This window comes from Erithacus rubecula (assembly GCF_903797595.1).
Source record: "Erithacus rubecula genome assembly, chromosome: 9".
In the NCBI taxonomy this organism is placed as follows: Eukaryota; Metazoa; Chordata; class Aves; order Passeriformes; family Muscicapidae; genus Erithacus; species Erithacus rubecula.
The window spans coordinates 14036585-14053328 of NC_136660.1; the positions used below are offsets into that span (position 1 = coordinate 14036585).

At 40.6% G+C, this 16744-nt stretch overlaps 1 protein-coding gene and 1 long non-coding RNA gene across 4 annotated transcripts in view; one reads left to right on the forward strand and one right to left on the reverse strand.

The window, feature by feature from the left end:
- Positions 1–197: 197 nt before the first annotated feature.
- On the reverse strand, positions 198–16170 carry LOC306805452. Of its 3 annotated transcripts, none has more exons than XR_013775206.1 (5): positions 15232–16170; positions 14690–14798; positions 14049–14177; positions 10653–10750; positions 198–281 (listed from the first exon to the last, which is right to left on the reverse strand). It is a non-coding gene; the product is annotated as an uncharacterized lncRNA (long non-coding RNA). The 3 variants fall into 3 exon arrangements; XR_013775207.1 differs by lacking the exon at positions 198–281 and adding an exon at positions 2639–3179; XR_013775208.1 differs by lacking the exon at positions 198–281 and adding an exon at positions 2639–3179 and having other exon boundaries at positions 9909–10750.
- The window catches only part of LOC306805447 (dual specificity protein phosphatase 13B-like), a 28341-nt gene continuing 17816 nt past the window's right edge, over positions 6220–16744 (forward strand). Inside the window, 1 exon segment of the mRNA XM_079313209.1 lies at positions 6220–6405. Coding sequence (XP_079169335.1) covers positions 6245–6405 — 161 coding nt within the window. The 5' untranslated portion in view covers positions 6220–6244.

Genomic DNA, 16744 nt, shown 5'->3' on the forward strand with positions numbered 1-16744 from the left:
AGGTGTTCCCATCCTCCGGCTCAAAGCAGCGGGACGAAATAACAGAGGAGACTCACAGGCCCCTCATACTGTCAGGCCTCCTATCAGGCAGTCATCACAAAACATTTCAGTTGCCTCATTGTTCTTCACTGATGTCTGTTACAAGAAGAATAAAACTGTCCGTCAGCGCTCGGCTGACAGCACTCATTCGTTACGCACGGGGATCCAATGCACAGATGTGAACAGCGCACATGACTTGGGAAAGCTTCAGCCAGGCACCGTAACTTCGGGAGCTCCATAACCTACAAATAGCAAAAATGGAGGAGATAGGAGATGGACAAATTAGATGCGAGTTGCTCCAGAAATAAATTTATTTTGGACACCAACTGTCTGGGGTAGCAGCCAGCCCTTTGCAACAGTTTGAGGATCAGTCAGAATTTGTTTTATTGATGTAATTACTATGAGGTTTGAGAGAATTCTAAGTTGTAGCTTCAGTTAAAATAAAAGCTTATATGCTACTATAGTGAAACAAGAAAATTTTGCATTTCAAAATTCTTCATAGCTGAGTTGTCGAGTCATCGAGCAATTCTATGCAAATATGCTCTCTCGTACTATCTCAGTTGTAATGGACTGTCTACCTGATATTCAGAAGAGAAATTGTGAAGAACATCTCTCAGAAGCCGTGAGAACATCTGCTCCTTTCTACAGGTTTTGATACTGGTTCAGAGATGCTTATCTCTATGCAGTTTGTTCCATCCTGCTTTTGTTTTTTACACTAAATGATCTGTAGTTTCCCAGCATGAATTGCTGAAGTTGGAGGGTGTGTTCCACTTTCTTTGCCCGTTTAGCAGCATCTGCAAACGATGTAGGAATCAAGTGCAATTGCAGTCCTCAGAATTTTTCCCTTCTTTGCCTTTGAGGCACTAGATGAAAAACTAATAAATCTGAATTCATCACTGACAAGCCATAGAACACATACATATAAATCTGAAAAAAGCAAATGGACCTTGTCTTCCTGTTTATAATGGATCAGTTAATAAAGCTGGTCAAAAGTTGAGATAATTTTACTTACCCTAGGTCCACATATGCAAAAAACCCTAGCATTTATCTGATAAGGAAAACAAAATTACAGGAGAGCAAGGCATTTAAGTTAAACAAGATTTCATGCTTCTGTATGATGTGCATTCTCTACTGTTTTTAACATTAATTCTTCTTCACCAACTGCCAGTCAATCACAATATTTTTGCACACTTCCATGTGCCAAGTCGGTACACTGTACAATACACAGCTGCATTTGCTTGTATCTGAACCACTGGTTTAAACCAAAAATGTAACAATAAACACAAATTAAAATGAAAAATTACTGCAAAAATGACCGTAGCTGGCTACAGAGCTGCCTCATCATAGAACAGGTCACTGTGATAGTCTTAAGCATGTGTCCTGAAGCTAACTCACCTTTTGGGATCTCATTCTTTTCATGGGAGGTACCAGGAAACTGCTGCTTTGTTCAGAGTGCTATGGCTTTGTTCTTTTATTTTACATATAAACATGCACTAGGGTCTACCAGCTCACCAGATTCCAGGAAGGAAACTAAAATGGAAGCAGAAGTTTCCTAACCCTGTTTCCTACACTGTAGCAAAACCAGCAATCCACCTAAAAAAATTGCATTCCAAATTCAATCTCCAGACTTTAGAAGTCTGGGTTGGCAAGTGAACTGTATATAGACATGCATGTTAATCCAGGACTATCTGAAGTTTACAGGTCCTAAGGTGTGTTATTCTAGCAACACGTTTCCATGCAGGGAACCCCTGGCTAAGAGCTGCATCCAGAGCAAAGGTGAAGAAGACAGACAGACACATACACAGTGGGAGCACCCTGGGCCTGGCTGTGGAGGCTGCTGGGCTGGTTTGCAGGAGCAATTTGCCCAGCGACAGGACAAGGAGTCACGGCATTAAGCAAAGACACAAGTTTCACCTCACTGTGAGGAAGAGCTTCTTTGTGTTGGGGTTGGAAGAGCACTGGAACAGGCTGCCCAGGGAGAGCATGGAGACATTCCAAATGCACCTGGATGGTACCTGTGTCACCTGCTCCAGGTGACCCTGCTGTGGCAGGGAGGTTGGACTGGATGATCTCCAGAGATCATTTCCAACCCTAATGAATCTCTGATTTCAGCACTCGAAAAAGGATTGCTGCTCATTTTCTATCTCAAGTTATCACTGTTAATGGCATTTTTCTGGTCTGTCTAATTTCATCATCTAGCAAATATTTCGAAAATAACTAAATAAGCTTGCACAGAAAAGTAATGTAGCATAATTAAAACTTGTAGCATTTAGATATGTAATAGCTGCTTTGTCATTGCACTTCAAAATGGAAAACCACTTCTCCTTGCTAACATTGTATGTTCTTTAACAGGATGAATTATCTAAATAGCTTGTGCTTTATTTAACAGAAATTTCCAGCAAACCTCATTCCGTCACTTTGAGTTATGTCACTTCATGCCATGTGATATGAAGGCATTGATGGAAGTTTGATAGGCAGTGCCAGTGCTGACAAGTCAGTTTGAGAATTTATGACAAATTATATGCTACAGATATTTTTAAAACAACTGTGGATTGCCAAGGAAAAAAGTATTTAAAATGTGTAATAACACTGGTGCATCTTTAGATTGAAAACAATTTATTCAATTCACATAGTTATATTGATTTAATGCTCAGGCTGACACTTAATGCAATAAAAGAAAGGAAATTTATATTGAAAATTCCCAACTAGCTCAAGTTACAATATATTATAGAGAAAAGGAAAATGAGATGTGTTAATGTAATGGGCTTTTTAAAAAAACACTGTCATTAAGTAATACTTTTAGCATTTAATTATCTGAAATAATCTGTCTCAGATGTTAAGGTTCCAAATAGAAAGAAAAAGGCCTCAGTTCAACAGAGAATTAATTGCTTATAAAAATTCTTATTCAGCAAAGAATACAACATGGCAAGGAATGTATCTTTCAGGAAAAGTGCTAATTGATTTAAATAATGTTTTTTTCTTTCTCTGGGTTTGGGGTGGGGTTTTTGGTAATCTCATTTTTCTATAGATCAAGTCCTGCCTTATAATTTCTTCACAATCTCTGTACTTCAGTTGAAGCATACTTAGGTCAGTCATGTGTGAACTTTCACGCATCTATTTTATCTTCAAATGTCTTAATTCTGTAATGGAAAAATAAGAGATTGAATGCCTAAGGACTAATCAAATTAGTGAACTATAATATTTTTTTTTAAGACAGAAAACAACCTTATTAGAAGAAGATAATAAAAGAAAAAAAATAATAAACTCCATGTGCTCACTAGACAAAATTATTCCATGTGATAAAAATACATGGTTGTAGAGCACCAGAAAACCTTAGCATTGCCCACAATGTACCCGAGTTCAAATACTTCTATTCTTCTGCAGTAGTTAACCATCCCAAAAATCAAATCCTGAAAACAGGCTAATGAGTGAAATGAGAAGAACCCTTTTGCAGCCGGAGATACTGAATCTATAAAATCCTAACTGAACTGTCATGCTGTAACATTTTCACTATAAAAGCTGTCTTCTTTCAGGATATGTGAAAAGAGTCTGATTTTAGCTCTTTTTTTCAGTAGAGAGATGGTGTGGCATCAGTTAGAACTGATACGAGTATTTTCAAGGGAAGAAATAGAAGAGCCACCATGAATTTCCTGTTTCCAACTGCTGCACATTTTTCTGGCAGTGGCATGCCATGTGCTACTAGAGCACTCCATGGCAATTAAGACTTTTGCCACCTAATACATTATTAGCCAGGGACTGTTTGATTTAGATGATTGTACCAAGTACTACCTTCTAAGCAATCACAAAGGCGTAGTCTGGTTAGAATGCTTTCTGTTTGCATGTTCCAAGATTATGCATGCAATTGCACACAAATGTTTGGTTTAGAGCTGCACAGCATTCAAACAGTCGGGAGAACCTCCAAATGCTTGGAATCTCAGAAAGTTCCTCCTGCACAAACTTGCCTCTATTCAGTGTCACCATGTATCAGTCTGTTGCTTTCTATATCCTTTCTCAGTAGATGTTAAAAGAGCCAGAAAAGAAGCACAGATGTAGAGAGGCAAATCTATCTGAAAACCAGATCTCTGTCTCCTGTCCGTTTCAAAGGCAACTCCTGGCTAAAAAAAGGTCAGTGACAAGCTTTGCCAAAGCCACATTTGCAGATTGTTAACTGTTTGAAAGATGCTGGGTAGGGAATGGCAGAGTTTGAAGCAGATGGATGTATGCATACAAATGTTCAAAGCACACAGGACCTGGGGATCATGTTTCTGGAGCTTGTGTTTGTCTCTTTGTCATCTTTTGTACCACAGACGAACTTTGAATTCTTAGTCATTGCAACTGTTGAATTCTTAGTCATTACACCTGATTCATTCTTAACCATTGCAATTGGGGGAGAGGCCAATAAAAGTTTTACAGCTGAAAGACTTAAACATGAGTTTCACCTTTTTCACAGAACTTGATTAGCAACAAATGGGCTGGGGTTGCATTTATAAAAAACTGATAGTAAAGCCTCACCTTGAGTCTCCACCCAAAAACCTGAGAAAAGTAAACTAATTTAAACAACTCAGCCTGCTCAGTCAGTTAATTTTCCTGCTTCATGGGCATACATCAACCGGCTTAAAGTGCACTAGTTTACTGAAACAACAACAACAACCCCAAGAACAAAATGAAAACATTTGTAATGTATTAAGGACATATACATAGTGCTCGAAATATAACTTCAGCCATTTTTCCAGTCCTCTCCTCTGCTGGGTCTGGCCAGCTGGCTGCCTCACCCACAGCAGAGCCTTGCTGCCTGTCCCATTACCCCCTCTAAATAAGCACTACAGCACTGTAGTTTCCCTCATTCCACCTTTTACGTCAGAACATATATGGCAGTGGGAAGTAACAAGTCTCTTTGTACACCGGAAGCTTTTAAACAGTTTCCTCCCTAAATACCACAGAATATAAGTAATTTCTGCTTCATGAAATATTTATATAAAGCCGCTTTTCTCTTGTTGTACATAACTTTTGTCCTCTGATGCTGGAAAGTGTTGCATTGTATTATCATGATCTCTCCCTGATTACTCCTAAGACCAGTTAATTACTTCAGACTTTAATACCCAGCTTGGAATGTCCATGATATGTCTCTTTATAAAATAAAGCAAATCCATCATAGTATATCAATGCATATGGAATAAAAGTGGCTCAGACCGGACCAAGAGTTCCTTCTATTTGTGACCTTTTTTTTCTACAGGGGAAACTCAGTAGCAAGATTCTCCTTTTGGGTCGTCTTCTCTCCTGGACTGCCAGGCTTACAGAGCATCACCATTTCATTTGTTCTGCCTTGTAGCTCCACCATTGACAATTGTGCAGCCCCCTGCTAGGAATCATCCTGCAGAAGCACGGGGACTGCTATACTTGAAAACACCCACTAATATTACTATTTGATAGTAATATTATTATCTACTACTAATTACTATTACTATCTACTACTAATTCTATTTGATTTGATTGGGTCTCCAATTTATGGCTTGCCAGACCTTCATACATAAATTAATTCAGTGATTTACAAGTTTCACCTAACAACCATTATACTCCTTTTGTTACCTTTTCAACTGTATTAACCCAGTAAAGGACTGCAATAAAAAATATTAAAAATATAAATGACAGTTATGTCAGATAATTTCATTTGGTGAAAAAAAACAGTAGCATCAAGAAATAAATTTCCATAGATTATCAGTGTCAGGCAAGGCATTATTATCCACTTGGTGTTTAACCTCCTGGTGATGGTGTTGGTAGGATTTCTGCTCCTTTCACTGCTATATTTTAAGCACCTCGGACTAAATGACAGACAGTTGTTACTGGGACAGGTTGCTATTTTTCCTTTGTCAGGCTTTTTCTGCTAGTGATGAATGCCCAGATCTCACTGACGGCCACAGCTGTGTCCCTGTGTCAGTGCGCGTCCTGCGGGCAGGGGCTGTGCCACACGTGGGTGACATCCCCGGCAGCAAGGCTGCTGTGTGGCAGAGCAGCGCGGCTCTGGAGACGAGCCCCGGGAGCCAGAGCGGGGCCAGCGAGGAGCCAGCAATGCCCGCGCGGTAGGCGCGGCCGTGGGAGCGGCTGTGCCGCCGGGCAGCGCGGGGCGGGCAGGCTGGGAGCCCGCAGGGCCCCGGCGCTCCGCACCGCCCGGCCCGAGCGCTGCCCTGGAGCCCGCCCGGACCCCGGCATGTCTGCCGCACAGCCGGCGGACTCCCCGGACCCTGACGAGGCTGGGACATGCCCGGAGGATGTCCCCTCCCTCAAGGAAATCGAGCAGCTGCTGAGCACTGGGCGGCCCTCTTGCAACCACGTTGATGAAGTTTGGCCTAATCTCTTCTTAGGGGACCTGTAAGTACAGCTTTATGGACACACCTCTGCCACACCTTCTGTTAGTATGCCTCATGGGTGCAGCTTTAGACAGCTCACGGTTTGCTAATTGCTGTCATTTACACTGCAGACAGCGCGATTTCCGAGATAAAGTTATGACTAAGCTGGTATTCCCTTCTCGATTAACTTTTAGAAGCAATGCATGAGCTGATGCTCCAGCAGTGGTTTGGGAGATGCAGTCTCAGCTTCTGCTCCGTGAATATCGCTGCACCAATCTTGACTTGTCTTTGTCTTTTCCTTAGAGTAACAGCGCACAATAGATTTGTTTTGTGGAAGATGGGTGTGACCCATGTTTTAAATGCCGCCCATGGCACAGCATACAGCCACGGAGGCCAGGACTTTTACGGAGCAACCATTGATTATTATGGTGTACCAGCCCACGACCTGCCAAGCTTTGATATCAGCCAATTCTTTTTCTCTGCTGCACAATTTATCCACAATGCCTTGAACACGCCAGGAGGTAGGAAATTATTGTTGGTCTCATTTTGATGCGAGTCAGCAGCCTCACATAACAGGTTGGCTCCACAAAGCTCAGCAGTGGACAAATCACTACATGGTGTCCTGGCAGGTGCTGGTCACCTGCACGGTGGGTGGCAGGAGAAGGGAGTGCTATGTCTGTGGATGTAGCTCTGACTGGGTCCCAAAGAGCTGATGTGACAAAACAGATGAACCGTGCAGGAGAGAGACTGGGGAGGCGAGGAGAGATAAAATTATTTGGAAGGTAAGGCTCATTCAAAAAGAGAGGAGCAAAAACAAGCGTTTGAAGTGGACACTCTCTTTTGAGACTATCTTATTGCAAGAACAAATGAATAAAAAGACAAATATCCTGATTTCTGCAACCACCAACTGTATGAAGAGGTTCATATATTGCAGATGAGTTCCTTGTGAGAAAGAGGAAATAGGATGAGAATAGGGCTTGCAAGGCTGTGTCTCCAAGATTTGTTTTTACCCAAGGAGATTTACAATGAGTTCCACAAGAAACTGAGCTTCTTGGCAGTGGTGCAACAAAATACAAATTAACCTGTTTTGCACAAAAGATCATTTCTTACCATGAGTAAACTGGCATTAATGGAGTTGTCTCTATATCACAAGTTCTGACTTCAAACTAGAATGCCAGTTGCATCAAATTGCCTTATTATGCAATACTACTAGGTCAGTCATTTTTCTTGGTGGCTAATGTGTCTGTGCCATTCATTCAGGCCAGATTTTAGCATTCTTCCTTGCATAAGCAAGCCTGCTGAAGCTAATAGGTCTTTTTTCCTTATGGCCAAAACAGAATAGCTTCATTACTCTAAGAGGGTTTTCTTTGATTTACCAGTGTTTCTGAGATCAGGTTGGCATCCCATAGCACTTCTCATACAAGTGAGTATAACAATGGCAAATGAGACTTAACTGTTAGCAGTTCATGTGATCTATCAGAAGAGTAAGAAAAACACTTAAATTAAACTTCATCCACTATACTGCTTCTCTTGATGGTTGCAATTTTTTTTTTTTTTACCAGCCAAAATATTGGTACACTGTGCAGTTGGAGTAAGCAGATCAGCTTCTCTAGTCCTAGCATACCTCATGATAAATCACCACCTCCCATTAGTTGAAGCCATCAAGACAGTGAAGGAGCACCGATGGATTTCACCCAATCGTGGTTTTCTGAAGCACCTGCGAACCCTGGATGCTCAACTTCGGCAAAGGAAGGACTGCTGAACAGGCAACCCCATCTCCATTCCCTTTACTGAGTTTCACCCTTCAGAGCCATTGTGCACATGCAACTTCCCAAGATCAGTGCACATTACAAAAATGAAGAAAATGATGCATCGAAATAAAAGGTCAACAGAATGGCAAATGGATTAATTCTGATTGCTCAGTCCCTCCAAAACCAGCCCAGCCAACAGCAGCACTGGGTGGAACTGCTGTGCCTTGAGCAGTGCTACTCAGTGATTCCACTGAAGTGGTTAGGACAGACTAAGTTTGTCCCTGGTTTCTGCTCATGCCAGAGGCAAGTTCAGTGTTTGCATCTAACTATAAAGAATGTTTGAGTCCCCTTTGCTTGGAAGTGTTAAGAGAATAATCTTTCTCAGTTGGTTACAGTTCTCACAGGCATGTTCTGCTAAGAAAAATTTTGTGTTTCAGGGTGATGATGAGACAAGGGCAGTTTCTTGAGAGCCCAGACACTCGTACAGAAACGTTCCTCTTTTGCTGGTCTGCTAAATATTGTGGTGTTACAGAAAGCTGTGACAGCCACAAGACCCACACCATCAGAGTAAATGCTTGTGATGCTTCTGCAGCCTGGGTCAGCAAAGCCCATGAGTCTTTTCTTGTTAAATATGTTTTTGAAAAGATAATATAGATCGTGTAATATATTGAGGACATTAAAAAGAATATGTCAGGTCTTTGAAGCATTTTGTAAGTTGGACTCATCAGTTTGCTTGCACTCCTAATTATCCCAAATCAGTTCTGTGTCACAGGTTTTGGATCACCCATGGTTTAATATCAGGTAGACACTGAGCTTACATCAGTGGCTTGGACTAATTGATGCAAATTAATTTTAAGCTGTTCTGAGGATGTCACTTTTCCTGTCACCAGTTAATCAGTACTTAAACCATTGTGATTTTTAATACAGCAACAGCATTTGAAATTCATGCTACCACTCTGCCTGAAAATTAGCTTGTTACCTTGTGGTGAACCATGAAGTGATAATCAAATTTGGTTTTGCCCTTTGCTGCTGGTTGGATTTATTGATTAGTTGACCTTATAAAGATTCCCTGTCAGATTAAGCAAATACATTTCTGCTTTCTTGTTTACATTTGAAGCATCAGTTCTGATAATTTTATTCTCAGCTGAAGGAGACCTGCAAGGTTATTAGAAGACTAATATAATGGTGACTTGTGAGTTGAACCTCTTCCTTCCCAGACCACATTTCCTTTTTCATTTTTGAAGAGGTTATGACATGAATGCTGATTCTGTCTAGCATTTAGGGGAATGCAGAAATCCCTCCCTATTTCACCATACACAACTGCTTTGCAAAATAAGCATATTTAAGATCCTTTCAGACATCAGTTTGACTGTTGAGATTTTCCAAAACCTTGCAAAAGAGCTCCACTGATGAGAGAAAGGTATGACATTGTTGTGTGAAAAGATCAAATAGGAAATCACATTTAAAACCTAACAGTACTAGGACAATCTTTATACCTCACAAAGCAGAAGAGTGGTGGGGGAGGAGCTTTGTTTGCTTTGAAGTTCTCCATTAAAATTAATAGAGATTTATATGAGATAATATTTCATTGTAATTTATACTTCACTCACTTTACAGTAGGTTTTAGTCTGGAAATCTTTTGAAGACACTGCATTGAAAATTCTGAAATTCATGTGAGTGAAATAATGCATCTTAATGGCTTTAGGCTGGGCAAAATTAGACACATGTGAGCAAGATTAATGGAATCCCCCCATCAGGATAATGTTTTGCATACCTCTGAGCATCTGTCCTATAAAGCTACAGCTGTGAAAGCTGCTCCTGTTGTAAATTAGTACCTGCTCTTGAAAATACTGCTCATCCTGGGAGAGTATTGTTTCACCAGGGGCAGAGAAAGGAAGAGCACAGAGTGAAGCTGAGTCAGTAGGGCATCCATGCCACCAATGGCATGGTAGAGAACTTGTAAGCACTACTTACTTATCCTGGTGGAGGGAATGAATTAGGTAGAAACTTTTTTCAAGCTGTCAAATCACAGAAGTGTTTTTAATCTGTTTAGTCAGTGTTGCTTATACTTCCTGCCTGTCTGTACTGCTTCTTTATATACAGATTTACTTTGAGTGCACATTTGTGCAGGGAAAAAGATTCCAGTCTATGTAAGCAAAAGCAGAAGAATAGTTCTGTAACTTTCTAAAACAGAAAGCATTGTCTGCTGCAATGTGCTAAGAGGAAAAGGACCTCCTCACCTGTCATTTACACTGTCCATAATTCAAGTCATGATGTGACATGTCATTAGTACTTCACTGCTTTCTACTATTGTATTTTGAATGTTTGTTTAGCAAGTTAGGCTAAGGAACAAAAATGAAGGGAGAAAACTGCCTCCCCAGTGGGACTTCATTCAGAAAAATGCATGTTTGTCAAGAGAGTCTACACAACCTGGGAGAAGGTGCAAGTGAAAGGAACTGTCCAGCTACAGCTCTGGCAGACTTAAATCTGCTTAAAGGAATCACAAAACCAGACTTACCTGAAGGGACCCGTGTTGAGTTCCAGTGAAAACTTCTCTTAATGTTATTTTCCAGTACAAGAACTGAGGATGTCAGATGAAGTCAGTAGAAATTAGGCCTGAAACAAGAGGAGGGGTTTATGTTAGCTGTGTAAAACCTTTCCACAGGATGCTGCAGAGAATAAATGCCTAGAGACATTCAAGGGACAACTGGAAAATTTTGTGGGACAGAAATCCATTCAGGGTTACCAAATATTTAGAAACTCCATCTAGATCAGCAAGCTCATAGACTGCAGCCAGCTGGAAGCTGGGAGAGTGCTATTATTATTATATACACAAGTATAATCCATGCTTGTGCATTCTTATATTCTGTAGGCATCCACTTTCAGCCATAGTCAAGCACCAGACAGTGGGCTTGGTGAACCCTGGGTAAGGCCCAGGACAGGTGTTCTCATGGTGTTTATTTTGAACTCACCCTCAAGCTGTGCTGTCCCCTCTTTCCTGGTAACTTATTATTAGAACTGGGTCACATGAGGCGTTTGGGACTGCGTCTCGGTTGCACTGACTGACATTTCTTTCACAAGGAAAGCTCTGTGCTGGCAGGAACAGCACCATAGCTTATGTGAGGACAGGAGTAGCATTTTTTGCATAAGATCCACTTAGAGCAGAACACTCATTTTCCTGGCTGTTCCCCATTGCATCAGGGACGTGGTGCTAACCCAGGGGGGCGTCGAGGCGCGAGCTGTATTTAGAGCCAGCCACCTGCTTGGGAACATCAAGCGGCAGAAAGAGCCTGCTTCAGCAGAAACCTCCCCGTGCATTCCACAGCAGCGGCTTCCAGCAGCCCTCCCTGCTCTGCCTGACTCTGCAAGAGGCCTCCAAAGGGCTCAGCACCTGAAGACAGACCCTGCCAGCCCAGGAATGCTCTGAGCCTGGCACTCCCTCTGCCCAGGAACTGCCAGATATTTGGGACAGCTGCAAGGTGGAATTAAATCACGTGGGTGAAGAGTGGCCTAATCTCTACATAGGCAATATGTAAGTGTTATTTGAGGCTGAGCTGTTCTGAAGGGCTGGGGAATACAGTAGTCATTAACATTTGCTGGCCAACTTTATATAGTTAGCATTGGTAATCTTCATTGCCTTAAAATAGACTTGAGATTAGCACAGAAGAAAGCAAAAGGACTATCCTATGAAAGAACCTACTGCACAGAAAATCAATTAAAAAGAGAGTTAGATTCTCTTTATTGCTTTGTATTATTTTATAATTCTGCAACATACAGATTTTATAAATGCTACAGCATTTACCATACAAAGCACAAGACAGATTCATGATCCTGAGCAGCCATAAAATTGCACAATAATTGGGTTTTTTAACTTTTCTTGGTGTAATTTTAATGAGAAGGGAAATTTTCACACAAAAAATTATTCTGATTTTGGCTGTTTATATGACAGCTTGATTTGCAGTTGAATTTTCTGACAAATCTATGAATGACAGAAGACTTCACTATTTCTGAAAACTGTGCAGATGGGTATTTCACTCTGAAGCATAGAGGAAGCATGCAATCATCTGCACTCAACATGCCTAGTGCCCAATGTTATGCCAAAACAAGGGTTTTTTCACGCTCATCAGGTTGCAAACTTGTTGAAATAGCTAGAAATTACAATAGTTCCTAAAGGAGAGAAGCAGGGGGAAATAAAAACCCAGCTGATTGCTCACTGATTACAGCTAAAAGTGGCCACTGAAATTGTGTTCTCTTAACAGCAACATTTGATTTAGACAGTTTTAGATCTTTTAAGTGCAGTTTTAAGATTCCCTTTTAATGCCTGTGAGTATACATGTGCCAAACTACTCTTGGATGTTTCTTTCAATCACATTCTGTCTTGTAGGGGAAAAAATGGTAGGGAATAAAATGAAAAAGTATAGAGGTAACAACAGTGTGTATGTGTAGTAAGGAAGAGATGAACTTTGAGAACATTCAACTAACAGAAATAAAAATGTAAACAGGTTTCTTTGTTAATGTAACAGCTGATCACTAATATCAACTTAAATATGAGTTACAGACTACAAACAGTGAAACTGGAAGTTGATCAAGTACTACAGATAAAATTTTCTTTATTGTGCCAACATCAATAAACAAATAGGAACAACACCAGAGGATAAGGTTTCCTGGGCTCTTCATGAGATAGAAATGGAGAATAGAGAGAGTATGTGCATTTAGGGCCCAACCCAGTACTCAGTGAAGTTAATAAACGGTGGATGTTTCTGTTACTGAGCAAACCCATGCCAGCATCAGGACTTGTGCCAGAGCTAAAATAACCCAGAACAGTACCATATATTGTCACTGCTTGTTTCCCTGGAACCAGTTATGTGCAGTTTTTGAGCAGCTACTTGGAAATCAAAGATCAGTCTAGAATCAATGCTATATTTTATAAGAAATATTTCTCCTTACGCCTTTATCAAAAATCTGATGTTCAGCATCTTTAAAGAAGTTAAATATATCTAAAAATAAAGTAGGGATGGCTGACTTCACATGATGACTTTCATCCTGGAGGACTTTGAAGTTGTCAACAAACTGATTATCAGCTATCAGCCATTGCTGATATACAAGGCCAAGGCCCTTTGGGTTTAAAGGTACAATGTTTTTGGAAGTGCTACATAGTAAGCAGCAGAGGGCACAATGTGTAAAATATCCTGCAGAAGTCAAACTTCATGCTGATCTTAAGCAGGCAGGTTTATTAACTGGACAGTAACCAGATAAGCAAGGCTAATATCACTGCAGCAAAGAAACATTGTAAAGTTACAGGCTGAGGCAAAATGGTTAGGAGCTGTGCTAAAACCTCAGTGTGTTCAACATACATATTTCAAATCCAGTTATAGAAGGAACTGAGCTACCTCCTGAAGTGAATTTTTGGAGGGTATTTGGGCCAGCAGTCCTTAATATGATTGTAGTTAACCAAAGACAGTAAAACTTGTTAAAGTTATTTATTTTCCGAAGTGAAATAACTTGGAATTCTGCATTTCCAGGTACATTATGAGTTTATCCAGAACCATTCTTCTGCTACCATGAGTATATTTACCATTCTTGTACTACCTTACTTTTTCTTACACCTCTCAAAGGGCAAAAAATGTCTCAGAGTGTGGTGGGCACTGGGCTCTACAGACAGAACTACATTACAAGGCAACAAGATAACTTGAGTACTTGCAATCATGAGCTTTTACAGAAGACACAATTGACTTTGACCTTGTTGCACATTTCTGTGCATTCTGTGTGCATTAACAAGGGCAAATGGTAAGTCCCTGTCCAGATAGGAAATTGCTGCTCTTACACAGCACTCACATTAAGCAATCACAAATTACTTTTGCAGCATTAACTAAATGTCACTCAACCACTCAGGTAAGCCTAATTATCCACTTACAGACATTGTCTTCATTGGCACATGGGAAAACAGCAGGATCCTGAGAGATTAGGAGTGACCAACAAAACCATATCCACATCAGTGGCAAGGATCACACATGGTGTACTGGTAATCATCAGAATGTATCTTCTGTAGCAAGAGAGGAAAAAGAAACATAATTATAAAAGGGAAGGCTGTTCTGAGCTCTGTCAGAAATCAACTTTTTTTTTTTTTTTTTTTTTTTCTGTATTGATTTGTCAGAATACCCAACAAAAGTAACTGAAAATAGTTACTTTCTAGTTCGAGAAACAGCCAAAAGCTGCAAAGAGCTATTGCAGAGACATGCCAGTTAGCCTAATGCCACATGTTTTCCTCTGTTTCTGGACTCAGATCTCTAGTAACAAAAAGCAGTTCTTGATTTATGAAAGGGCTGTATGTAATACCCTGGAGGCTACTTTATCTCAGCTGCTGTAAATTGGATCTCTCAGAGATGAGATGCAATGTGAGTGAGGCAGAAGTACAAACTTACACAATCTGTGACCACAGCACTATTCCATGCAGCCTGGAACAGCACTATGTGTATTCCTTTCTGGTTTGAAAGGAAAAATCTGTATTGCTGTATTCTTAGAAAAAGCAGATCTGCTTCCCTTATGCTGGCTTACCTTGTGATATTCTGCCACTTTCCTCTAGGCAATGCTACCCAAAGAGTTACCCAGTCATGAGGAATTTCATCAAGCTGCAGGATTTACATACCCATATAAACTCTAAACTCTTATGAAATTAAAAGAACACAAAGCAACAAAGAGAAATGTCAGACAAACAAGCTGAATATGAGATAAAGGTGAAAGGAACATGACCTGATGCTTTGGCATCAAATCTATTTTTCCTCTGTTTAGGGTATAGAATGTTTCTGAATTTTGCATGCTCCTGTCATTCCTCAGTCAGTCAGTTTAATGAAGGCAGTAAATATGCTAGGTACTCCTCTGGCATGCATTCCTAATTTGCTGTCCATTCTGCTCATTAAAACTCTTAAAACTAAACTCCAAGAGAAAATAGGCCCCTGTTTAAAATTAAAGCTCTTAAGTATATCCCTGCACACAAAAAGATGCTAACCTGTTCTGCTGATTGGGATAATCAAATTAAAAAGGGAAAATATTGCCCAACCCATACAGGAAGTCACCCAGATGGGAGACAGTTTTCTCACCCTGGTGATGATAGATGCTCAATGGCTGAGGACTTTCCAGAGGTAACTTCTTCCTTCCATGTCATCTGCCCAGTTCTGTCTCAGCTTATGGACCTGAGAATTTCTGCAAATGCAATAAATTTTCAGCCATAAATTAGACACTTTTTTCATGCTCAAAATTCCCTATTCCCACCAAAGTTCTTATTACTTGAACATTGCTGTGCCTCTAACACTACTGAACATGAAAAGAGACAAGGTATTTAATTTTAATTGAATATTTCATAAAGGAACTGCTCATTCAAGCCTATTCTGCTGGCTCAGAAGGCAGGTTTCTCCCAGTAACCTGTCTTTTGTCAATGTCTCACCAAGGAGAGGGGACTGAAAAGAAAAAATTGAGACTTTTTTTTGAACTATTGCAATGACTACCCAAATTGGGAAGCTAAGCTAGACCACCCCAAAGTAGTTCTCTTAGAGCTTTTTTTTTTGGGAAATAAATTGTAGTTTTAGACTGAAGTCTGAAACGTGCAGAGGTAAAATACCTGGGGAAAGTTGCTGGTGACAATTCAGCATCTCAGCAGAATTCCATAGCATTTGCCCAGAGTTCTCCTGCCACCTGCATGCATTTCTGGAGAAGATAATGCAGTGCTGCATCAAAACACCAAAGCAAGGGACCACACTAATCCTTGTGGAAACTCCCACCCCAAACCAGCAGTGTAACCCAGGGGTGAATTTACCCTCCTAATTCCCAAAAGAGATGTCTGCCAAGGACAGTATGGCCTTAGAGGCACACATTGCTGGCAGGCTCTCAAGTGCCAAAATAGAACAGGCACTGCCAGCCACACAGATCCTGTGCTTCACAGGCAGCACACAGACCAGGAAAACAATCAAGTTGTGGGGTGGAAAAAGCGGCTTCCCGGGGTGCTCTGACCATGGTGTGACTGTGATCAATCCACACTGGCAAGTATCCTCTTTCCATGTGAGCTTCAGCTCCTGCAGGCTGCCTGGAGAGCAGCTCGGGCAGGCTGCTGCATGCTTGTTATTGCCGGCGTAAATATCTCTGCCTTGTGCTATTGTGGCACAAAGCAGCTGGACCATTTGAAAATCATTTAAAAAGCACTATAAAATTAGGGCTCCAGTGCTCTTATTTTATGGCTTTCACGAGCAGCCATTGCCTAGAGAGAAATTATCCTCTTTATTTTCAAGGCTAAAGGTTCTTTTAACATTCATCAAAATCAAAGTGCACCCTTGGTAACACGTTGAGCTGTTACTTATTTAGTACAGACTCTTTACCTTCTGCATAATATCACGTTTGAGATCTCAGTTCTTCATATACAACTCATTTCATTGTGTCTGCTGCTGTTTTCACCAAGTGAATTTGCAGTTTCAAGAGAGGCCAGATGATGCCCTGAAACATATTCTTTCCATAATTCCATTTTTTCTTTTTTCTTTTTTTTTTTTTTTTTTTTTTTTTTTTTTTTTAATTTTTACAACAATAGCCTGGAGTGTTTTTGTTTCTAATCCTTCTATAAAAATG